The 26,375-nt window shown below is 43.8% G+C and overlaps 1 protein-coding gene across 1 annotated transcript in view; it reads right to left on the reverse strand.

The window, feature by feature from the left end:
- Nucleotides 1–10,170: 10,170 nt before the first annotated feature.
- Nucleotides 10,171–26,375, reverse strand: part of LOC311222718 (protein NLRC3-like) — a 36,210-nt gene continuing 20,005 nt past the window's right edge. Inside the window, exons 2-5 of the mRNA XM_084307328.1 lie at nucleotides 18,009–18,152; nucleotides 16,226–16,369; nucleotides 12,679–12,758; nucleotides 10,171–11,828 (exon numbers count right to left, since the gene is read on the reverse strand). Coding sequence (XP_084163454.1) covers nucleotides 10,882–11,828; nucleotides 12,679–12,758; nucleotides 16,226–16,369; nucleotides 18,009–18,130 — 1,293 coding nt within the window. The 5' untranslated portion in view covers nucleotides 18,131–18,152 and the 3' untranslated portion in view covers nucleotides 10,171–10,881. The remainder of the gene's footprint in view (nucleotides 11,829–12,678; nucleotides 12,759–16,225; nucleotides 16,370–18,008; nucleotides 18,153–26,375) is intronic.

The following is a 26,375-nucleotide window of genomic DNA, read 5'->3' on the forward strand; positions in this document are numbered from 1 at the left end:
AGGCTCCTCTCGGGGAGAAGTAGTGACAGGCTTGGAAGCGAGACACAGCCGTACTAAGACCTAGGTCCCTTAGCCAAGGGCCTAGTTGTTTATATTTGTTAAAAGAAAGTTTAATCATTTTGTATTATTTTTGTATTTATGTTAAAATATGTTTTTTCCCGTTTTTTCCCACTGGGGAGCAAAAGAACAAATAGAATAAAAAACCAACCACTGGGTGATGGCAACCTGACTCGGACTGCATTTTTCCTTCGCTTGGCCGCCTCCTCACAATTGATGTCAGAAGTAAAGAGGACTACAAGCTTCAGGGATGCCTCCCAAAAAGCAACAGCAAGAGCCTGCAGAGGAGGGTGCCACAGGGGGAGCCTTCGAGGATGGCTTTCAATCGGAAAGTGGCCCCACTGCAGGTCCGGAGGCCAGCTTCGCCAGGTTGGCACGGATGTTTGAGATGCATATGCAGTACCAGATGGATCGGGATAAAAGGCAGGATAAAGAAGCAGAAATAAAAGAACGGGAGTTCAGTGCTATCAGCGACAAGGTCACGAGCTTCAGTTGGACCTGGAGGCAACCAGGTCTGGTCCACCAACGGGACGAGCCAGTGGGGTCCCAGGCGGAGAACCCAGGATGGTGAGGTTAGAGGAATCTGATGACGTTGAACATTTTGACCACTTTCGAGAGACTGGCAGCAGTGTATGGCTGGCCACGACAAGAGTGGGCTGTCCGCCTCATTCCTCTGCTGACTGGTAAGGCCAGGTGTGCCTTTGTAGCTATGGACCCAGCTCATACCAGAGACTATGACATTTTGAAAGCAGCAGTTTTGAGGAAGTATGAGATAAACAGTGACACTTATTACCAATGGTTCCGCTCCGACGACACACCACCAAATGAGGCCCCCCATGAGCTCTACACCCGCCTCAAGGACTTGTTCTGTAGATGGGTGGGGTATGGCACCTCCACCAAAGAGGAGATCATGGAGAAGCTGGTCCTCGAGCAGTACATCAAGGTGTTGTATCCAGAGGTTAAGACCTGGGTGAGGGAGCGCAACCCAGAAACGGCAGCGGAGGCTGCAGAGCTTGTGGAAACATATGTGACGGCACATGGAGGTCCAAGGGGCCACCGCTACGCTGGCGCACTACACCAGGCCAGAGGTAAGTCTGAGGGTGTTGGGATGGGTGGTTCAGGTAGTTACTCTCCTAGGCAGCCCGGTTTCAACCAGCCCAGTTCGAGCCAGACTAGGCCAAAGCCATTTGTAAGAGGATATGCCAGGAATAGGTCAGAGGTTGTATGTTACAACTGTGGTGAGGCAGGCCATATCAGTCCAGTTTGTCCCGTTAGAAAGCCAGAGATAGCAAGTCTGTGCTATGTACCTAGGCCAGCTCTAGGCGCCTCCCCTAAGGACAGTTCTGAGTCACCAGTCATGTCCGTCATGTTGAATGGCAGGCCCCTGTCAGCCTTATTAGACACAGGTTGCACACAGTCTCTGGTACAGGCCAAGTATGTCCCCAGGGAGTTGTGGAGTGAGGAAAGAGTTAAAATTGTCTGTGTCCATGGGCATGAATCAGAAGTCCCCATAGCGGAGGTATATGTTGAGGTAAACAACCAGGCATATCTGGTGAAGGTTGGAGTGGCCCCCGAACTGCCCTACCCTATTTTGCTGGGGACAGATCTGCCTATTTTGCTAGACCTCATTCATGAGAGTAAAGGGAGATTATGTGGGGTAGTTACTAGGTCCAAGGCGAGAGAGCACACTAATACACCAGTCTCTGTGACACAACCACTGATTCAGCCAGACACAACTGACACAGAAATACCCACCACTATCAGGCCAGACTCCGATTCACCAGCTACCAATGCGGACACAGTGCAGCTGATGCCATTTTTTGGGGTAGAGGTAGGTGGAGTGCCAGGAGTCACACAAGAGGAGATGTGAGAAACGCAGGGAGCAAGTCAGAGGAATTGTGTTGCAGTCAGCTGACCAGCCAGATCAGGATATGGAGTTTCCAGGGCTGTCGGTAAAGGAGGTTTTTTCTGGGGATCTTGCCAGACAACAGAGAGGGGACCCCACTCTAATAGACTGCTTCAAAGAGGCAGAGAAGGAATCCAGTTCTAGTCCCCTTAGCAAGCGGTTTCTGCTCGACAATGGGTTGCTTTATAAACAGAGTGAATATGACAGGCAGCTCATACTGCCAAAGGCATGCAGGGAGGAAGTGCTGAGGCTAGGCCATACTATTCCTTGGGCGGGTCACCTAGCTTTTGAGAAAACCTTCCAGAGGATTTCAAAAAGGTTTTTCTGGCCAGGGATGTATAGCCAGGTCAAATATTACTGCAAGACATGTCCAGAGTGCCAGCTTACAGCAGGGAAAGCTACGGCCCCTGTACCCCTTATGCCACTCCCTGTGATAGGCACCCCTTTTGAGCGGATAGGGGTGGATATTGTTGGTCCATTAGAGAGAAGCCAGGCAGGCAACCGGTTTATCCTTGTCATTTGTGACTATACCACCAGATATCCAGAGGCCTTTCCGTTGACGACTTCAGGACACAGCCATGAGCGGTCGCAAATTCCTGAGCTCCCGGAGCCCTCGTCAATACAGCAAACAAAAGAGATTTTGCGCACATTTTCTCCTCGTTATGTTTTGGATAACGGATTCGTACCTCTACTCAACGATGAAGCATAACAAGACAGAAGAGGAGAGAAGAGCAAAAATAGAAAAGGAGGTACACAGCGACTTTTATTTCCAAAACGGCACGGAACATAAGCACCTGGCCGTGGGGACAGCGACCGTTCACGCAACATTAACGGCCAATCCTGAAAGAAAGAACAGACCCCCGAATGGCAGAATGGACCGAAAGACCTTTTTGTCCCTTATCCTGCTACTCTCGGGAGACATTCATCTAAACCCAGGCCCGGTCTTGACCAGAACTCAGGCGAGAAGACTTGGTCTGGCAGCGCAAGAAGCGAGGGAGGTTACCATCGCGACCAATATCAACAACTCAACCTGTGGCTACATCCACTGCGCGGACGGCAACTCTTCCCAAATGACGCCGCAGCAGACGAGCACACGTGAGGCAGAGACGAGAGGAGGTGAACCGAGGGTCGAAACCATGACGACCATCCCGACGCGGGATTTAAACATCTCGACGCCCGATAGCCGGCTAGCCAGCGGAGCTAACGGCGAAAACTTCCAGGAACAAAGGACTCTGGAGTCCTTTGTTGTACCAGCACGGCGCGGGTCCCGACACCCCCCTCCCCCCTTCCCACCCACGTCAACAAAGCCCCCCCAACCGGCAACCCCACAGCAGCACCAGAAGACCATTACCTGGAACTCGAAGACATCAATAACACAGCTAATAAAAACGGACTACACATCTTTCACCTTAATGTAAACAGCATTAAGCATAAGCTGGACGAATTAAGAAACCTGTTTATGAGCGGTAAGGTAGACATAATATGCTTTACTGAAACTAAACTTGATCCATCTGTAACAGACCCTGAAATAGAAATAGAGAACTATACTATAGTCCGTAATGACAGAAACCAGTATGGAGGTGGTGTTTGTATGTACATACATAAGGACACCAAATTCATTACCCGTACTGACCTTCATCATGAGACAATTGAAACCGTATGGGTGGAAATTTTATTTGAAAGGGCAAAATCTGTTCTAGTCGGCACAATATACAGACCGCCAGATCAAACTGGTTTTTATGATACTCTGGATGTGTGCTTAGCTGGAGCTGAGGATGCGGAAAAAATTCTTATTGGGGATTGGAACACGGATATGCAACAAAAAAATGCACCCGTCTTCAAATCCTTCAATAGGTTTTGTGATCTGCACGGCCTCAGCCAACTAATCACCCAACCCACAAGGATATGTGAATCAACTCAGACTACCATTGACCTCATACTGACCTCTGACAAGTCCAAGATCTCCAGTAAAGGGGTTATAGCATGCGGGTTAAGTGATCATTACATGATATTCTGTACCCGCAAAAAGCTAAAACTAAAGGCTGGCTGTCACAAAACAGTCACATCTAGAGACCTCAAAACCTACTCTAGCGAGGCCTTTAACCTTGAACTGGAGGGTCTGGACTGGTCAGATGAGCTCAATGGTACACTGGTTGAAGAAACTTGGCTTGGCTTCAAAACCAAATTTTCATCAATACTAAACAAAATGGCCCCCCTAAGAACCACCAGGGTAAAAAATCGCGCTGAGCCATGGATGCACACTGAAATACTGACCGCTATGAAAGCCAGAGACAAAAAATGCTCTGAGTTTCGTAAAAGTCAGTCAAAGCTTACCAAAAGCACGAGCAGTGAACTCCAAGACCACGTGACTGAACTCAAACTAGAAAGAAACAGACTAAGAAATGACGTAAACTCCATGATCAAAACTGCTAAAAAAAATTTCATCAATGACAAAACCGAGGAAAACAAAAATAAACCACGTGAACTTTGGAAATTACTCAACAATCAACTAGGCTGCAGTAAAAAACTCAAAACCAGGTTCTCAAACATAAACATAAAGACGGACAACACGCTCATCACAGACAAGCTGGATGTAGCCAATTACTTAAACACTTTCTTCACAAACATAGCCACAACACTGGTAAACAAACTACCCTCCCACTCAGGGCAGTATGGGGTAGAACACATAGTAGCATACTACATGAACCTAGGCGTCCACAAAGACGACTTCAAACTGGAAATAGTAACTACAGATGAGGTACTCAAAAAACTGAGCGCCCTCCAACCAAACAAGGCCACTGGCCATGACAACATCCCCTCCAAATTCCTCAGAGACTCAGCAGCAGCCATCACCCCAGTCATCACACACATAATAAACCTCTCCATAAAACAGGGACACGTCCCCAAGGACTTCAAAATTGCGAGAGTAACACCCCTGCACAAAAAGGGCAGCAAATTAGACCCGGGTAACTACCGCCCTGTTTCTATCCTTACATCCATCTCGAAAGTCATGGAAAAAATAGTATACGAACAGATCGAAAAGTACCTCGCGGAAAAAAATCTAATCTACGAATTCCAATCTGGCTTCAGAACATCCCACTCCACTGACACATGCCTTCTCTACTTGAACGACCACATCAAACAAGAGGTGGACGCGGGCAAATACTGCGGCATGGTCATGCTGGACCTACAAAAGGCCTTCGACACTGTCAATCACACCATTCTGATTGACAAGCTAAAAGCAATTGGTTTTGATAGTTTATCAGTGAGCTGGATACAATCCTACCTGGAGGGGAGGGAACAGATGGTGGAAGTAAACGGTACCCTATCCCCCCCCCTCACAGTGAGCTGTGGTGTTCCACAAGGAAGCATACTAGGACCGCTACTATTCCTAATTTATGCAAATGACATGTCGTCAGCTTGTGACTGCAACTTGTTCCTGTTTGCGGACGACTCAGCCCTGCTGGTCTCTGACAAGAACAAGTTACAGGTTGAAAAAGCCCTCAGCTCGGAACTAGGCAAAATCTGCATATGGCTCGCCGACAACAAACTATCATTACACATGGGCAAAACAGAGTCCATTCTCTTCGGTTCAAATAACAAACTCAGCAAGACCGACGGCTTCTCGGTTACAGTGGGTGACAATATTATCACAAGGAAAGATGAAATTACCTACCTGGGTTCCATCCTAGAGGCTAATCTTTCCTGTGACAAAATGGCATCCAATGTAATAAAAAAAGTCAACCAACGAACGCGATTCTTGTACCGGATCTCCTCTCTGGTAAACAAGAATACCCTGAAGACTCTAGCAGGAGCACTCATTCAAGGGTACTACGACTATGCTTGCACCTCATGGTACCAAAGCACCTCAAAGGCACTAAAAAACAAATTACAAACATCTCAAAACAAGCTAGTCAGACTACTACTTGACCTGACTCCTAGAACCCACCTCACCCCTGCCCACTTTGACAACCTAGGATGGCTTAGAGTAGACGACAGAGTACAGCAACTTGCAATGGGCCTGGTCCACAAGATACACTACGCGACCAAGGTACCCATGTACATGTCAAAATACTTCCCAAAGGTCAGTGAATACCACGATCACAACACCAGAGGGAGCTCCACAAATCATGTAAAACCCAGATTCGGCTCAAACAAGGGACTAAACACGTTTCGCAATTATGCCACATCAATGTGGAACGCCCTGCCTAAAGCTGTAAAGGAATGTGAATCACTACCCACCTTCAAAAACACTCTCAAAAAACACCTACGTGAGACTGCAATTCGAAACTGGCCCCTACAAATGTCCTAACCTAGTTGTACAGTAAATGACCAAGTAAGGCTTTGTCAATATTCCAATGTACAGTGTAAAATGTGTGTGTGTCCCCTACCCAATAATCCAATGTACAGCCCTCACCCAACCCCACCCCACCAACCTCCTCCAATGTACAGTTTCTACGCCAAATGTATATACACTCCTTTTCTGGACACTTTTGTATCACAAACAGTACTGTTTTTGCAAATCTGATATGTCATAAATGTATAGATGTAGCAGTACTGTCTATCTGTATGTCATGTATGTCATATATGTTATGATGAATTGAAAATGGGGGACCCTGGTGTAAACAAGACGAAAGTCTTTCTCTGGTCTGCATCCCCTTAACAATTGTATGTATTGAGATGTACTGTACTGTACCCATTCTGCAATCTGTTAATAAACTTTTCAATCAATCAATCAATCAATGAGAGAAGTGACAGCCAAGCAAGTAGCTACGCCGCAGTTTTTTTTCTAGGGTTGGGATAGGGAGGTACTTACGGACCAATTTCATGAGTCGCACACTCAAACAGGTCTATCAGCTGTTAGGTATCAAGAGAGTAAGGACCACTCCCTACCACCCTCAGACTGATGGCCTTGTTGAGCGTTTCAATCAGACCCTGAAACGTATGCTGAAAAAGTTTGTTTCTGAGTCAGGGAAGGACTGGGATAAATGGCTGCAGTTTGTTGTTTGCCTACCGTGAGGTTCCCCAGGCCTCAACTGGGTTTTCACCTTTCGAGCTGCTTTATGCCCACCAGGTCAGAGGTCCATTGGATGTGCTGCGAGAAACCTGGGAGGAGTTGGACAAGCCACAGAACATGAACGTCATCTCTTTTGTCCTGAAAATGCGAGAGACGCTCATGAGGACCACCACAATGGCACGTGAAAACCTTCTGAAGTCCCAAGCCAAGCAGAAGGACTGACCATCGGGCACCGTCTTGGCTGGGGAACATGAGGGACACCAACTCCAGGATCACGAGGTGGTTCCTTGCCATGCAACCTTTCGACTTCGAGGTACTGTATAGGAAAGGGAAGGAGAACTGTACAGCAGACTACCTCTCCAGAACGCCACAAGTGTCTACTCCAGAAGGGGGGGGGGTAATGTCATGGGGCTATCCCATGCCCTGTAAGTAGGGATGCACATGGGCCTTAAGTGGTTTGACCTGTTCCCACATGTGGTCATGCGGCCAAACATTTAGTTTAGGCCTTCGGCCTAGTTTGTTTTGTTATGTTGTTTTGTAATACAGACACATTGGTTTAAAGCATAACATGTTATGTAGAATTAAAGTACATGCATTTGTTGATAAATACCGTTTGTCTGTGCTCCCACTTGGTTCCTTGTAGGAGCTCTGGCTGCCCAACCAGAACTGGGAGAGGCCAGGGCCTTTTCTGGAGGGGAGATTCGGAAGGAACCAAGTGTGGTAGAGTACAGGGGGGGGGGATTTTCATAACAAGAGGGGAATAGGTTTATGAAGCGCCCTAAACACTGTTTAGTGTTTGGTGATGATAGAACATGATGGAGTAATGTATCCATGTTGTCCAGAGTTATTGGATGTGTAAATTGATGTCTGTATTGATTAATTGATTGTTTGTTTTTGGTTTGTCCCTGTAGGAGGAGCTTCCAGCATAAAGCCAGGGATGGAGGCTCCTCTCGGGGAGAAGTAGTGACAGGCTTGGAAGCGAGACACAGCCGTACTAAGACCTAGGTCCCTTAGCCAAGGGCCTAGTTGTTTATATTTGTTAAAAGGAAGTTTAATCATTTTGTATTATTTTTGTATTTGTTAAAATATGTTTTTTCCCGTTTTTTCCCACTGGGGAGCAAAAGAACAAATAGAATAAAAAACAACCACTGGGTGATGGCAACCTGACTCGGACTGCATTTTTCCTTCGCTTGGCCGCCTCCTCACAGCATCCCTACAGCTTCTTATTCAATTGAGCGAGATGCTCGGTTATGTCACACAGCCAGTTTGCATCCGACAGTTCAGACAATATTTCTTCAACCCTTTGTTACCTATTCCGCCTGGATCTTTTTTGTACTTTGGGCTGTAAAATTGTCAAAGAATGTCTGAGGAGTATGTGCTTTTAACTTTTTTCCTTTGTTACTTCATCAATACCTCAGATGTTCAACATACATGCATGTGTAAGAATGTGTAATAACTAAGGCTGTCAAAGTTAAAGCTTTATGAACGCATTAACCCACAATTATTTTAACGCCGCTATTTTTTAACCCAAGATTAATGTTTAAAAATATATATTTTACCAGATTTGGCCCGCGGGCCATGAGTTTGACACCTATGCATTAGAGTCTCTAGTTTGACAAATAGACGCCTCACAGGTCCTGAACTGGCAGCTTCATTAAATGGTACCCGCAAAACGCCAGTGTCAACGTCTACAGTGAAGAGGCGACTCCGGGATGCTGGCCTTCTAGGCAGAGTGGCAAAGAAAAAGCCATATCCGAGACTGGCCAATAAAAGGAAAAGATTAATATGTGCAAAAGAACACAAACATCGGACAGAGGAAGATTGGAAAAAAGTGTTATGGACAGACAAATCGAAGTTTGAGGTGTTTGGATCAACAGAAGAACAGAACATTTGTAGGCGGCTACGTGGTGCAGTGGGCAAGGCGCTCACCACAAATACTGGAGACGCTGGGTTCGCCTGTTCGAGCCCAGCGCTCCACATTGCTTTCAGTTTAGCTGGTCGTCCGTACTAATACACTGATGGGTGGGGATCGGGCGTTGTGGACAGCGACTCCTACAGGTCGGTTGGTGCGCCTGCGCAGTAGAATCAGGAAGCGATGGGGGCGGCGCCCCTCCAAAGCGCAGACCCCTGACGCTGAAAGATCGCACAGGTGAAAAGATGAGACTGCTGTTACCTCGAGTATCGGAGGGGACTCGTGCTATGTATGACTTAGTCCACATTGCAGCCGGCTTGTGGGAGGCAAGAAACAGCGTTCGAGACAGGGGAGGGTTGAATTGGATGATACGAAATTGGGATGGGAGAAAAATAGAAAATGGGAGAAAAAGTGGATAAAAAAAAAAAAACAGAACATTTGTGAGACGCAGAACAAGTGAAGTGCCATCCGTCAAGCATGGTGGAGGTAATGTGATGGTCTGGGGCTGCTTTGGTGCTGGTAAAGTAGGAGATTTGTACAAGGTAAAGGGATTTTGAATAAGGAAGGCTATCACTAAATTTTGCAACGCCATGCCATACCCTGTGGACAGCGCTTGATGGAGCCAATTTCCTCCTACAACAGGACAATGACCCAAAGCACACCTCCAAATTATGCAATAACTATTTAGGGAAGAAGCAGGCAGCTGGCATTCTGTCTGTAATGGAGTGGCCAGTGCAGTCACCAGATCTCAACCCCATTGAGCTGTTGTGGGAGCAGCTTGACCGTATGGTACGCAAGAAGGCACTTCAAGCCAATCCAACTTGTGGGCGGTGCTTCAGGAAGCGTGGGGTGACATTTCTTCAGATTCCCTCAACAAATTAACAGCTAGAATGCCAAAGGTCTGCATTGCTGTAATTGCTGCAAAGGGAGCATTCTTTAACAAAAGCAAAGTTTGAAGGACAAAATTATTTCAAAATAAAAATCATTATTTCTAACCTTGTCAATGTCTTGACTATATTTTCTATTCATTTTGCAACTCATTTGATAAATAAAAGTGAGTTTTCATGGAAAACACAATTGTCTGGGTGACCCCAAACTTTTGAACGGTAGTGTATCAGATTATAAAAGTACTGCTGTAGTGTCTTTAAGCAAGGATTTAGTGATCACTGCCCTATTGCACGTGTCAGAAATATAGAAGACAAAATCTCACACAGTTACAAAGAGAAATGTAGACATTTTAGTGAGCAAAATTTTCCATAATAACATCACAAGCTGGACTGGAAGAAGAACACAGATTATGGATTATTTTGGAAAGGGGCGATGTTTAGCGTGTAATAGTGCACAAACTACAGTATGTAAAAATTAACTGGTTTGTCACTCTTGGACAATAAACAATGCTTGTCAAATGAGCCATACTATGGTCTCCATAGCTATAATACAGAACACACGATGGGTCCGCAAACATTGCGAAAATAGTCAATAACGCTGGCGCCATTGAGTAAAGATGGGAGAAGAGCGTGGCAGTCAATGAGTTAAGACTATTGTTGGGGGAAAAAAGTTGGCAATATCTAGCTAGTAAAATGTTGCTAGTTAGCAAGCTAGCTCACTAACATCTGCTAAGAAGCTAAATAGTCAACATCACAAAGTTACATTCGCTAATAATTACCGAACCTTAGCCAACGTTAGCTAGCTTGATATAGCTAACGTTAGCCAACTTTAAAAGATATATATTTTGAATTTAATGTAAAAGTAAGCTTGGATTGTAACCATTGTAAGCAAAGACATAATTTGTTGACATAATTCATTGCGATAAAAAAAAAAAGCTCATTATATGTTGCATATGTGGGCAAGATGGGTGATGACATGGAAACAGATCAGCTCCATTAGTCATTATTCTCTCATCCAACCGCGACACAACAATCAATAACAAGGGGGAAGACCATCCAGCAAGGCTGCTTGGATGACATCACAATACCTATTGCTACATTTTCATGTCAATGTTTCTAGTTTTCTTTCCGTCTTAAGGAGCATGATGCTGGTGTACATCTCCTTCAGTGTATTAGGCATCGGTACTTTCTTGGGTTTGTTCAATATGTGGTGCTCCAGAACTGTCGCACAGATCCAACAGAACATGGGGACGTGGCACATGTTGTGGAGGGTCCTCGACGACTTGATGTGCGATATTATCTTGTTGGCCAGCTTCTTGTTGAATCTCTTTCTGAAATAGTCCTCCCTCTGTGCTTCAGTGAAACCATGTATCTCCGTCATCCGGTCGATCAACCCGGGAGGGATCTGATTGGCCGCCACCGGCCGGGAGGTGACCCATATGAGAGCGTTGGGCAACATGTTCCCAAGGATGAGGTTCGTCAACAGCGTGCCGATCGAGGTCTGCTCCGTGATGTTGGACATGATCGCATTGTGCTGGAAATCCAGTGGTATCACGCTTTCATCCAGACCGTCGAAGATGAAGAGAACTTTACAGCAAGAAACGTAGTCAATCGGCACGTCTAGCGGCGGGTTCAAGTGACGCAGCAGGCCCATGAGGCTAAACTGTTTGTCTTTCACCAAGTTCAGGTCCTGAAACATGGTCAAAAAGACTAGATCCACATCTTGGTTTTTATTGCCCTCCGACCAATCGAGAATAAACTTCCTCACCAGGAATGATTTCCCCGCACCGGCGATGCCAGTGGTCATGACGGTTTTGAGCTTAGTGTTGTTTGAGGGTCTAAATATGTCATGCCTGGTAAGCGGCTCTCTATCATCGTTCAGGGGTTTGGTCTTTACCACGGGCGGAGCCTGGTGTTGGACCTCCTCGCCCTCTCCCTTCAAGATAGACAGCTCCGTGTAGACCTTGTTGTGGCGGGGTTGAGGCAACATCCCCGCCTCATCGCAGCTTTCCAGCACACATTGAAACGTCATCTTCAGACAGCCGTTAACTATAAGGAGGGGGAGGGGGGGAAAGGAGACGTGTTAAAGACGATATGATCACAATACATTTTCTGAAGTGTCAATCCTGGCAAATGTTTTGAGGGAGGAAGGGGGGGGGGGCACGCTTTTCAGATCCTTTAAAATAGAGTTTCTTCTTTTAGCGGAGAAGTCACTGCTCACTCATAAATATTTTCCTTTCTTTTGTTAGTTCGTTTTTGTAGTGAGGTGAGGAAGCAGTGACTTCTCCGCTACTAGTAAATACATTAGTGTAATATATGTGTGGGGTGTTGGGGGACTGGCTGTTCCGGGGGTTCACATGCCTTCGAGCAACACTGTACTTGTTATGCCTATTCTTATGTCTGCACATTCTACATTGCATTACTTTTATACCTATTCTTATGTCTGCATTTTATGCATTGTTTTTATTCTGTCAACTGTATGCTAATTTTATGCTATTTTCTGTGAAGCACTTTGAGCTACAATCCATGTATGAAAGGTGCTATATAAATAGTTATTATTATTATAGCAAATCCTCCCTATGTTCCCTCCATATGGTCACACATTTAGACACCTAGGTAGACAGAGAGACAGACAAGACAAAAAGAAGGAAGGACGGACAGATAAATGGTCAACTGGACAGACTGGTTAGAGGCTAGAAAGTGGTGGATATGCTGGGAGTTAAGAGGATGTTGGGAGTTAAGAGGATACGCTGGGAGTTAAGAGGATATGTTAAAAGTTAAGAGGATATGAATGGGTGGTTAAACAAATGACTGTATACAAATGACTGTATAAGTCAACAGAAACAAACTATATCAGGACTTGAGACATGCAAAAAAAAACGTTAGATAGAGTCCTTACCTTGTGTAGCGACAATTTGGAAGGGCTTCTCCTCCTCCTCAGACTTTGCAGGCTTGTTGGTCGGAGCGCGACTCCTCTTACTGTGGAGAGACCGTTTATACTTTATAGAGTTGGGTGATGAGCTCCACATTCAGATTAATCAGGGTGATATTTGACATGTTGCAATAAGCGGCTGATGCCTGAAGCTCATGAGGCCAATGAACAAAGAAATGTCTGCAGGCTGCCGTCTCTCTCAGAGCAAACAAACAGCCACAATACACAACATTTACATTTAGTCATTTAGCTGAACGCTTTTATCCAAAGCGACTTTACAAGTTCTGTACGACAAGTCAGCAGGAAGGGTACGACTCTTTCAGCTAAGTAACAATGTTCATCAAACAGTGCTGGAACGTGGGTGCTGCAGTGTTGAGTGCATAGTAGTAAAGACAGTGGTGGCCCGCCCATAGGGGGCGCTGGGGCACCACCCCCCCTGGTAAAGAGAGCAGGAGAAGAAGAAAAAAATTTATTTTTATTTTAGACTCTTAAAAATAAAATAAACATGTTTAAAATGAATAATATCTACTCATTTTAAGTATGTTTGTGTTTCAAATGCACAATAACGTTAATATATCAAATATAAAGCATTGTTTTGTGATTCACATGAAGTCACTGTCTGATATGATATAGAGATGAGTACCTCTAAAGCTGGGCGCATAGACGTAGCGCGCACACTGTGCGCGTCACTGTATCATCGCAGCCAATTAAATAGGTCAAGCAAATACATTTCGCCTATCAGTGCGTTCAAATATGATGTAATCGGGGCGCGTTTTTCTAGTGCTCCAAGCAAGCAGGGTCCTGCTGTATTGTCACTCCCCCAGTCCACACAACGGAGAGTTTGCTAGTTTACTAGTAGCTACCATGGATCATTGGAGGCATGGAGTCAGAACATTACAACCTCGAATGCAGGTAAATCCCTCAAAACAATACCTTTTGAGAGATGAACACTGGAGTGAAAGAGTTTCGACCTCATCAGCCTGATATCTCCTCAATTCAGAAACAATCAACAGACAGAGGAAGACAATACTCTGTAGTTTTCTAGCTGGTGGTAAGGCTACTTGGCTAACAAGAAGCTATATGGCTAGCTGGATGCAGTCATGAATGCCGTTGCTTTCAATTCCTGCTTTTTAAAATGGGGGACAGATGCAACATGCCCATGGTATGGACCGTTACTGGAGTTTCTTTTTGAGTGGATTAAAAAAAAGTTGATTATGGCTTGGCTTGTGGACAGCTGAATATCTCGCCCCTCTCTGTATTGAGCTGTACTGTATTGTACCCATTCTGCAATCTGTTAATAAAGTTTTCAATCAATCAATCAATTCAACTCTTGTGATGGTAAGTCTATGTTTAACCCTTTAATCGCTGTTGACGCTGAAACACGTCATTCCCCGCCATGCTCATTCTGCCGTTGACGCTGGACAGCGTCTTTGATATCAATATTTCAAAAATCTGTGATCGAAATCATATTTCTCCCCCGGAGACATGAGATGTACTGGTGAGCCCCCATCAACCATCTAACGGTTCAAGAGCGCCATCTGGTGGCCGATCGGCCTGATCGCTCAGGGAAGAAACAGGAAGTGGAAGCTGGTGCTCATTTCAATTTGGTCCGATCACTCGCTATAGGTCCCGGGACTCGATCTCGACACAATGGATAGCGATCCGTTGCCAATAACTCGATAAACAACATGATTTGGACGTATATACTATTATACAACCTGGAAATGGATCGGGTATTTCTACATCCCATAATAGAAAAAATTCTGTTCCACGCTCATCTCCCAACGGCGAGAGGAAGCTACGGTGAGTTTCAGCGTTATTTTTTAATGTCTTCTATACTAACTGCTCTAATGATCATATCACCCACACTAGATGAATGATATAACGTTGCCCACGAAATTATAAACGACCCCCCGCCCATCCGGTCAACATCAGATCATACGTAGTAACTTCTAGAAGTACGTGCAGTTGACATTTTTTATCTCGCGCCGATTGCTATCAAACTGTATACAATCATCAATATAATGCATTCAGGGCTATAAATCACGTTCTGGAGAAAGCTGCAGAAAACGATAAAAACACTTATACTTTAGACCGTATTTTAGTATGAATATGTGAATGAAAAAGTATAACGTTGCTACACCCTGAACAATAGATGTAGGACTTTGAATGGGCCATGGTAATGTCAATTTAGCAATACAATTTAAAAAGTTATAGCCCTGCAAAGAAGGGGAACTTCTCCATGTTAAATAGGGCTGGCGAGGGATGGTAAATTATGAATTTAACCCCAGCGATCAAAGTGTTAATAGCTAGCCTTGGCTCGTTTAACAATATGCAAAATATGATGTACAGCCCTGTACTCGTACTGAAGTTATTCTTGGTATATACTACACCAAGGTCTGATCTTATGCAGTTCCTTCTATTTGTGTAACGATAGATTCCACGTCGCGCTGTGTGTGAGTGAGAGAGAGAGAGAGAGAGAGAAAGAGAGAGATAGAGAGAGATACCAATTAATTTCACCGCGGGGGGGCATAATCACCCGGGACAATATAATGATAACTTGTTTCAAATGACAAGATATACCTCTGGGATTATTATTGTACGGATCTGAATACGGGCGTGGGAGCATACACAAATATAGTACAGTGATAATATGCTGCCTGCTCCCGAGCGAGAGAGAGAGATATTTGGGCGTGCATGTTTGTGTAGGCGCTATTGGAAACGTGGCTGCATTGACTGATCATATATTGATTGCAATGGTGATAGTTGTACTGTACCTACTTAAATATTCATACCTTGTGGTTTCGCCGAAGCTCTGACGTGCACAGTAGGCTACTCAGTGTGTGGTGTGCGACATTGTGATACCTCGGTACATGTTTGCAAAATGTTTGGTATAGCGCCCCCCCCTGGAGAAGAATTCACCAGCCGCCACTGAGTAAAGACATAATTTAGTATAGTAGGAAGAGTGCATGATAGTATAAGACAGTAAGGTTAGTGTATTTTCTTTTTTTTTCTCATTTCAGATATTGATTGAAGAAGTGCGTTTGTAGTTGATGGCGAAAGATTGGTCGGGTTCCGGGTTCCGGCTGTCCTAACGAAGATAGTCTATTATTTTATGTTATTGCATTATCTATTATTTTATGTTATTGTATTATTATATCAGGCTTATATTATGTGGCCCCTCTGTAAACCATGGACACGTTTGGTAACAGTTGGAGGTTGGTCATTTGATTTAAGCTCCGCCAATCACATTGTAATGGTGTCAGAAGCCACTTGAAAACCAATAGAACTCCTTGCTTTCTGAACTCTGTAAGGCTGGCTATGGTTGACACACCTTGCAATCCCGTGGTGCAATGCACAATACTCTCATGACATTTCAGATGCATGTCAAGTAAGGGGGGGGGGGGGGGGGGGGGGGGGAGACAATTTTAGACCATTTACATCTTAGCCTTTCTGCCCGTCACTGTTGTTTTGGTTTTCACCACTGAGTTGTACCTCCATCTAGTGATCTTACTTTTTCTGCGACACTGTTGGTTCATCGTGGATGTCTGGAGGTGTGCTCGTGGAGTCGTCCGGAGACGAACAGCCACGCATCGGAGACGCTGCTCTCTCCTCTCCCTCCACACAGAGACTCATTTCAGATGAGACTTGAACCAATCTGTCGGCAAAGAGAAATACTGAAAGTGACTTGACACTTCTGTAAGTGTGTGTGAGACACCCTGAGTCTCAGCAGGTAATGAAAACGATATAGGTTACAACAGAAATGAGAAACTTGAAAATGAAAACGACATATCATATTAAAGGGGTATTTCACATATACATCAGACTGGCATCATTTGTGATAGTCTCTTTTTGGGGAAAACAACTTGGGGAGTAAACAGGGTTTAGGCAGTGTTTGCTTACAAACAAACTTAAAACGTCAACCAAAGACGATCACATAGAGCTGTCACGGTAACCAATATTAATAATTCTCATTGTTAACGTTTGTTAATGTGTTGATGCCAGCCTCCCTGTCTGGTCTCTTCTGTCATTTAGTACAGCAGGCTGCACAGCTGACGTGACGACCATAGTTACTAACGCTATGGAGGTCAAACCTTCTGCAACAATATGCAAAATATGCTGTACAGCCCTGTACTCGTACTGAAGTTATTCTTGGTATATACTACACCAAGGTCTGATCTTATGCAGTTCCTTCTATTTGTGTAACGATAGATTCCACGTCGCGCTGTGTGTGTGTGAGTGAGAGAGAGAGAGAGAGAGAGAGAGAGAGAGAGAGAAAGAGAGAGATAGAGAGAGATACCAATTAATTTCACCGCGGGGGGGCATAATCACCCGGGACAATATAATGGTAACTTGTTTCAAATGACAAGATATACCTCTGGGATTATTATTGTACGGATCTGAATACGGGCGTGGGAGCATGCACAAATATAGTACAGTGATAATATGCTGCCTGCTCCCGAGCGAGAGAGAGAGATATTTGGGCGTGCATGTTTGTGTAGGCGCTATTGGAAACGTGGCTGCATTGACTGATCATATATTGATTGCAATGGTGATAGTTGTACTGTACCTACTTAAATATTCATACCTTGTGGTTTCGCCGAAGCTCTGACGTGCACAGTAGGCTACTCAGTGTGTGGTGTGTGACATTGTGATACCTCGGTACATGTTTGCAAAATGTTTGGTATAGCGCCCCCCCCTGGAGAAGAATTCACCAGCCGCCACTGAGTAAAGACATAATTTAGTATAGTAGGAAGAGTGCATGATAGTATAAGACAGTAAGGTTAGTGTATTTTCTTTTTTTTTCTCATTTCAGATATTGATTGAAGAAGTGCGTTTGTAGTTGATGGCGAAAGATTGGTCGGGTTCCGGGTTCCGGCTGTCCTAACGAAGATAGTCTATTATTTTATGTTATTGCATTATCTATTATTTTATGTTATTGTATTATTATATCAGGCTTATATTATGTGGCCCCTCTGTAAACCATAGACACGTTTGGTAACAGTTGGAGGTTGGTCATTTGATTTAAGCTCCGCCAATCACATTGTAATGGTGTCAGAAGCCACTTGAAAACCAATAGAACTCCTTGCTTTCTGAACTCTGTAAGGCTGGCTATGGTTGACACACCTTGCAATCCCATGGTGCAATGCACAATACTCTCATGACATTTCAGATTCATGTCAAGTAAGGGGGGGGGGGGGGAAGACAATTTTAGACCATTTACATCTTAGCCTTTCTGCCCGTCACTGTTGTTTTGGTTTTCACCACTGAGTTGTACCTCCATCTAGTGATCTTACTTTTTCTGCGACACTGTTGGTTCATCGTGGATGTCTGGAGGTGTGCTCGTGGAGTCGTCCGGAGACGAACAGCCACGCATCGGAGACGCTGCTCTCTCCCCTCCCTCCACACAGAGACTCATTTCAGATGAGACTTGAACCAATCTGTCGGCAAAGAGAAATACTGAAAGTGACTTTTGACACTTCTGTAAGTGTGTGTGAGACACCCTGAGTCTCAGCAGGTAATGAAAACGATATAGGTTACAATAGAAATGAGAAACTTGAAAATGAAAACGACATATCATATTAAAGGGGTATTTCACATATACATCAGACTGGCATCATTTGTGATAGTCTCTTTTTGGGGAAAACAACTTGGGGAGTAAACAGGGTTTAGGCAGTGTTTGCTTACAAACAAACTTAAAACGTCAACCAAAGACGATCACATAGAGCTGTCACGGTAACCAATATTAATAATTCTCATTGTTAACGTTTGTTAATGTGTTGATGCCAGCCTCCCTGTCTGGTCTCTTCTGTCATTTAGTACAGCAGGCTGCACAGCTGACGTGACGACCATAGTTACTAACGCTATGGAGGTCAAACGTTCTGCACAGCTGTCTAACCTATGGAGGTCAAACGTTCTGCACAGCTGTCTAACCTAGGAAGTAGGGGGGAAAAATCGATACGTAGTAGTATCGCGATACTTTGCGTGGCGATACTCTATCGATACAGGGACGCCAAGTATCGATAATTAATTATTCATAAAAGTATTCATTATTATTATTCATTTTTTGTATAGGGCATAAAATAAAATATTGTTTGTTTCCTATTGGTTGTCAGTTAAGGCCATGGGTAGGTAGGGAATTTATTTTATTTTATTATTTCCCACGGCGACTATGGATAGGGAATTTCTTTATTTAATTAAAATGTTCACAACAACATGGATGCATGTACTCTGCCAGCATGTTTAACACTTTCTTCGCCAGGCTTATGTACATCATTATACCCCTCTCTGCCAGCTCTATTTGTCTATGGAGAAGTTCCCCTTCTTTGCAGGGCTATAACTTTTTAAATTGTATTGCTAAATTGACATTACTATGGCCCATTCAACGTCAATTATCCATCGTTCAGGACGTAGGAACGTTATACTTTTTCATTCACATATTCATACTAAAATACGGTCTAAAGTATAAATATGTTTTTATCGTTTTCTGCAGCTTTCTCCAGAACGTGATTTATAGCCCTAAATGCATTATATTGATGATCAAATACAGTTTGATAGGGATCTGCGCGAGAAAAAAAAATTCAAATGGACGTGCTTCTAGAAGTTACTACTTATCATCTGATGTTGACCGGATGGGGGGGGGGGTCGTTTATAATTCCGTGGCCAACGTTAGATGATTAATCTAGTGTGGGTGATATGATCATTAGAGCAGTTTATATCGAACACTGTAAAAAAAAAACGCTGAAACTCACCGTAGCTTCCTCGTAGCATTGGGCGATGAGAAAACAGATTCCTATTATGGGATGTTGAAATATGCGATCCATCTCCAGGTTGTATAATAGTATTATACGTCCAAATCTAGAGCCATATGAAATCCGTTTTATTATTTTCCAAATTCCATTTTATTTTTTCCCAAATTCCGTTTTTTCCGTTTTAATATTTCAGAATTCTGTATTTTGCTTTTTATGCTCATTTTACCATCAGAAATAGTGTCTAATAAGTGGGAATGAATAAATGTCTACAATTGAATATGATATAACAGTCCATTTAATGTTTTTAAGTGCTGCAACTCAGAAATACAGTTACATTTTACACAATACTTTTCAAATAATATTGTGACAAAATAAAAATACACATTTCAAGTGTAAACAATAGATACAGCTAGCTACTACTGACATTATCACAATGTCAGTAGCCTAGCTATATCTATTTTATTGTGATGAAATATAGTAATGCATAATTTAGGCACCTTTAGTTTAGTTTATTTCGTTTATAAAGGACAGTGTATAATGACATCGTTTGCATTAAACAAATGGATTGCACCAGATTTAGCAAGAAGCTATCATTTCCATCTATAGTCCTATGTACTGTAAAACGTTTCATAGCTATTTAAGTTTATTTCGATTATAAAGGGCAGTGTATAATGACTTGTTTGCATTAAACAAATGGATTGCACCAGATTTAGCAAGAAGCTATCATTTCCATCTATAGTCCTATGTACTGTAAAACGTTTCATAGCTATTTAAGTTTATTTCGATTATAAAGGGCAGTGTATAATGACTCGTTTGCATTAAACAAATGGATGGGTGCACTAGATTTAGCAAGAAGCGATCATGTCCTAACGTTATAGCTATTTAATCACAATAGTGTCGCAAGTGTTTTTGTGGCTCCAGTCCACGGAACGTTGACAGAATTAGCAAAACACCTTATCGCCGGAGGCATAAAAGTCATTAGGATACTGCTCTGCTCTGAATTGAGGGCTTATTGGGGAATTTATTAGCTTCTTGACGATGTAAACACCGAAGCAGCGAGACGCTTGGGAGACTGCCTGTGTTGTGTGTAACCCGCTCTAGCGTCCGCCTCCCCGGTCGCGTGTGCACCAAGCATTCCACCCAAAAACGGAATTTCAGTCCAGATTAGGCCAAATTCTGCAATATTCCACGTTTTGCAGTTGATTCCATTTTTATTGGTCAATTCCGCGATTCCGTCCGCGATTCCGTGAACGCGGATTTCATATGGCTCTATCCAAATCATGTTGTTTATAGAGTTATTGGTAACGGATTGCTATCCATTGTGTCTAGCTCGAGTCCCGGGACTATTAGCGAGTGATCGGACCGAATTGGAATGAGCACCAGCTTCCGTTTCCGGTTTGGGCGATCCGCCGATCGGCCACCAGATGGCGCTCTTGAACAGTTAGAGAGTTGAGAGGGGATCAACAGTAGATCTCAAGTCTCTGGGGGAGAAATATGATTGCGATCACAGATTTTTGAAATATTGATATCAATGATGTGTTACGGCGTCATTGGCAGAATTAGCATGGCGGGGAATGACGAGTTTAGGAGTCTCTGGCAGAGAAAGTGTTAATATCCATAATACTAAAGGTTTGACTAAGATTTATATGAAACGTTATTGTTTAAAAAAAATAAAAAATTTAAAATGGGTCGCACCTAAAATCGGCAGGGTCGGTCGGCAACCGGAAACAAACAATTTTTTCTTTTAGGCCTATGGAAGTTGCATTGTTCATTTCAATACCTGTAATAGTACAGTAGTCCACACACGTGCATTCAGTTAAGTTGGAATATGACAATACAAACATATCAGTTTGTCAGGTACATGCAGCACAGATTACAGTGTTTACATCTGTCTGCTCGAGAAAATACCATGTTCTGCAATAAAAATGATTGAAGTGAGATGAACAGACTGAACTTTATTTTATTAGATAAAACATGTTGACAGTTTTACTTTGCAGTTGAAAAAAGGTAATACATTTAATTTGATTAAAAAATATATATATTCGCAATACTCAGCGTATCGCGATATATTTAGTATCACGATACTATCGTATCGTGAGGTCTCTGGCGATTCCCACCCCTACTAGGAAGGTCAAACGTTCTGCACAGCTGTCTAACCTAGGAAGGTCAAACGTTCTGCACAGCTGACTAAAGCCAAAGTCCCAGACAATACTTTCAATTGGTTGAACAAACAACCTGTATGGGTGGAAATTCTATTTGAAAGGGCTAAATCTGTTCTAGTTGGCACAATTTACAGACCGCCAGAAAAAAATGGCTTTTATGATACTCTGGATGTGTGTTTAGCTGGAGCTGAGGATGTAGAAAAGATTCTTATTGGGGATTGGAACACGGATATGCAACAAAAAGATGCACCCATCTTCAAATCCTTCAATAGGTTTTGTGATCTACACGGCCTCAGCCAGCATCACCCAACCCACACGTATATGTGAATCAACTCAGACTACCATTGACCTCATCCTGACCTCTGACAAGTCCAAGATCTCAAATAAAGGAGTTATAGCATGCGGGTTAAGTGATCATTATATGATATTCTGTACGCGCAAAAAGCTAAAACATAAGGCCGGCTGTCACAAAACAGTCACATCTAGAGACCTCAAAACTAGGGATGCCCCGATCACGTTTTTTGCCACCGATCACCGATCGTCGTGAGCCATATCGGCCGATACCGATCCGATAAGATTGTTTTTGATTAAAAAGAAATTAAAAATTATTTTATATAAAATTTTTTTTTTATAAAATATATTATATAATTAGACTTGTACTTGTATTATCTGCGAGACATCGCCACCACGCAACAAGTCAAAATGCTCGCTATCTGCAAACAGCTCCACTGTCTGTGTACTCTAGTAGCCTCCAGCTCCAAAAAGGATTCTCCGGCGCTGCAGCTGGACCCTATTGGTAACGTTACGGTTCTTTGGTCATTTCACATTCAGCAAGCCCTCAGCTCCAATACGCATTGAATCAATGTTATAAGACATTGATATCAAGAGCTATCTGTAGCTACTGCTAGCCGGCTAGATGACGTTAAGACAGAACTTTAGTTCAATGGGACATTTCGTTTTGAACAGAGAACTAACGTCAGCTAACGCAAGCTAACGCAAGCTAACGGAGGTATGAACATGGACTACTAGACTTTCTGGATCATTTGTTGATATCAGGAGCTATCAGTAGCTAGCCGTAGAGCTGCCGCGATAACCGCATTACCGCGGTATCGCTGTTGCATCACGCCCACCGCAGAGTTGGGCTGAATACCGCATCACAGCTGATTTTTTTTAATAATAATAAAGTAGCGCCCAGACGTTGGACTTGCAGCTCTGCAGATATACCCTACTCGGTTCCAAGCGACCCTATTGGGTAGAAGTGGTACCAGAAAAGTCATGTGAAACATTGCAGACCACTGATTGGTCAGAAGAGAGACGCGTCACACATCGGAGTCTCTGAACAAAAACAGAAAGCCGCCATCTTTACTGCCTCGCTAGGATGTATTTCATTCAGGATTTGTTTGCGACAGCAAAGTGTAATAAACAGAAAAGGATGGATTCACTGTGTATTCGGCCTCATTTATTGATGAAACAAAACCGACATCAACCCAATTTACCACAGAGCGGAAAGTTTAGTGTCACAACAAGATCGCTGATGTGTTAAGTTTGTTGTCATTAGCCTAATACTAACGTCAGCAGATATACACGAGAGGTAACGTTAAACCCGGGTTGCTTGGTAGAATAGACACAAGGAGGTAACGTTAGCTTTAGCACAATAGACACAACGAGAGTCTGGTTAATGTTGTTATTGATTGATTGAAACTGTGTTAAACTCTGGCTTGCTGCAAGCCCTCGGACATGCCCACGGAGCTTTCAGACTCGAGCAGGGGAGCCTCCTCTCAGTCCTCAGTGTTTACAAACTCTACACGGGGGCGGGCGGGGCTAGGGAGGAGGAGCAGCGGCAGTTTGCAGGTCGTGTGTGTCTGAGACAGACAGCGAGTGAGACCTTCGCTTGATCGGTTTCCGCGATCGGCGAATATGACTCATTATCGGAATTCACAGATTGCATATTTATACTGAGTATCGGCCGATAACGATCGTGGCCGATCGATCGGGGCATCCCTACTCAAAACCTACTCTAGCAAGGCATTTAACCTAGAACTGGAGAGCATGGACTGGTCAAATGAGCTCAATGGTACACTGGTTGAAGAAACACATGGCTTGGTTTCAAAACCAAATTTTCAACAACACTAAACGACATGGCCCCCCTAAGAACCACCAGGGTAAGAAATCGTGCTGAGCCGTGGATGCACTCCGAAATATTGTCCGCTATGAAAACCAGAGACAAAAAATGCTCGAGTTTCATAAAAGTCAGTCAAAGCTTACCAAAAACACGAGCAGTGAACTCCAAGCCCACGTGACTGAACTCAAACTGGAAAGAAACAGACTAAGTCGTAGTACCCTTGAATGAGTGCTCCTGCCAGAGTCTTCAGGGTATTCTTGTTTACCAGTGAAGAGATCCGGTACAAGAATAGAGTTTGTTGGTTGACTTCTTATTACATTGGATGCCATTTTGTCACAGGAAAGATTTGCCTCTAGGATGGAAAGGGCTGGGCGATATGACGATATTATATAAATACCGGGTACAGTTCATTAACACTATGCCGTCCGAGAACGAGTATATACGCGTTTCGAAAAAGAGCGTTGTGGACCACGAGCCACGAGTATATACGTGACGAGTTATTGTTTTATTCCATATTTATAATGCTTCTTAGGTACCCGATCCACTACCAGCATCTTTTCACATATTTGATTTTCGAAACATGCAGTACCGGCCACACCCGCTTAGGGGCGCCATCGCTCCACTGCAGTATCATTATGTGATTTAAAAAAAAATGCAAACTAGTTATGTGGGCGGATCATAGTTCCTTGATCCCAGCCGAACATCCTCCATCTTGGATCAGTTTGGCGAGCGTTTTTTTCAGCGTGGAATAATGGGATTTATGATTAGCCAATGTGCATATCGATCTACCAGAATCCGATGACTGGTGAGGAAATGCTGCCGGCGATCACATGGCCTGACGGTAGGATAATATTACCCCAAATTACAGCTGGATTGGACATTGTTTTATAACGTAACGTGATCGGTCAATGAAAATGCTATATTGAACGCACACTGTATTGGTAATCAATAATAGTAATCGGCGTTCCCCGCCGCCCCCATTTCATCCATAGATGCTCTATTATAGTCCGGATGAAACGCAGTGTTTTATTTCATTCGTATATATATATACAGCAGAAATGGCGTTTGATATAACGGCGCCAACGTTTAGCCTATTATCTAGCTCCCGGGAAAAAAGACGAGACGAAAAGTGCGATAAACCTTATATTCACGACGCTATAAAATGACAACCAATCGATGGATTTTTTTTTCTTTAAGCCATTATGAAGGCACGGTTTATGCACTCAAGTGACAATGAGAATGGACAGATAGCAATACTATAAATGATATATAATGCTCTTAGAAATTACATCGGTTTGTTTACTATCTGCTGTCCTCTGAGGCCTAAATCGCCGGGCCCCGCCGGTCGTCATAGTGTTAACGATACACTTTTTTAACGTATCGTGGATATCGTGATGTTTTGCCCAAGAGGATTGTGTCGCGTCAATCTGGTCCACACCCGTTCAAACAACGCCGCCCCCACACACACACTACTGCATCAAAGTTACTACTTATTATTAACAAAGGCATTCGTTTTGTGGCATTAACGTTATATAGTTACACGTTCAATAACATCAGCGTATTTACCCAAACATAGCAACGTCCGATGACGACATAGATAGCAAGCATTACTGTACAGTGCGACGAGCTCGTCGCAAATTGCCCCTTTAATTGGCCATTGCAATTGGTAAATAATATTTGGGGGCGGGCTTGCGAGTAGGGATTTCAAGCCTTGCATTCGCATTTCACTCCTAAATTATCCAAGCCGTGTGATGACGCCACTCACGCGAGCTGAGCACTCAGGTATGAGAGTGGGGGAAATCGATTGAGCACTCTGATAGACTGGCTGACTGTCTGATTTAGCTATGCCTATGAAGAAAAGTAAAGTTAGTATTGCTTCATATTTTCGACGCGTTCCACCTCCTAGTGAGCCGTCGAATGAAAATGTGACCGTCGAGAACATTGAGCCAGCAGTGGCAGTAGCCACCACCGCAGACCTGCCTTTGTACTAGGGTTGGATGCAGTTCCCTGTTGGTCAGTCTGTGTCTGTTATTCCATCTTCTTCTGCTCCGTTTAACGTTATACACTTCAAATAGTGCAGCATGTTTGAGAGTGCTCCCTTGACTGAGAGGATGGCTAGAGGATGGCCGGAACCACGAGAACTTTTTTTATTAAACATTCTATTAAACATTCTGATATTTCCGCGGGTCTCGTGCAGTGGTCTCGTGCCACTGTCAACTAAAGCGAGCACTCGGAACACGCACCGTTTGACAGTGATATGCGCACTGACAGTCGGCGCAGTTGACATTTTCCAAGTGGGGGAAAATAAATCCTCTTCGTCCCGACTGTGTCCCGGCCCGTGGAGGATTTTTCTTCATCCCAAATACATAGTTTATTTCCCCCGGGACGACGGGACGGTGTTAGTCTCAAGCCCTGTCGTCGTATACCATTATCGATCCCCAGGTACTGGTTCAAATGTGAACGGTACCCAACCCTAACTGTTCAAAACGAAACGTCCCATTAAACTAAATAGTTCAGATAGCTCCTGATATCAATGTCTTATAACACTGAGTCGATGCGTATTCGAGCTGAGGGCACGCTGAATATAGTCAATAGGGTCCAGCTGCAGCGCCGGAGAATCCTGGCCGT

Source organism: Notolepis coatsorum, assembly GCF_963971535.1.
Source record: "Notolepis coatsorum genome assembly, chromosome: 2".
In the NCBI taxonomy this organism is placed as follows: Eukaryota; Metazoa; Chordata; class Actinopteri; order Aulopiformes; family Paralepididae; genus Notolepis; species Notolepis coatsorum.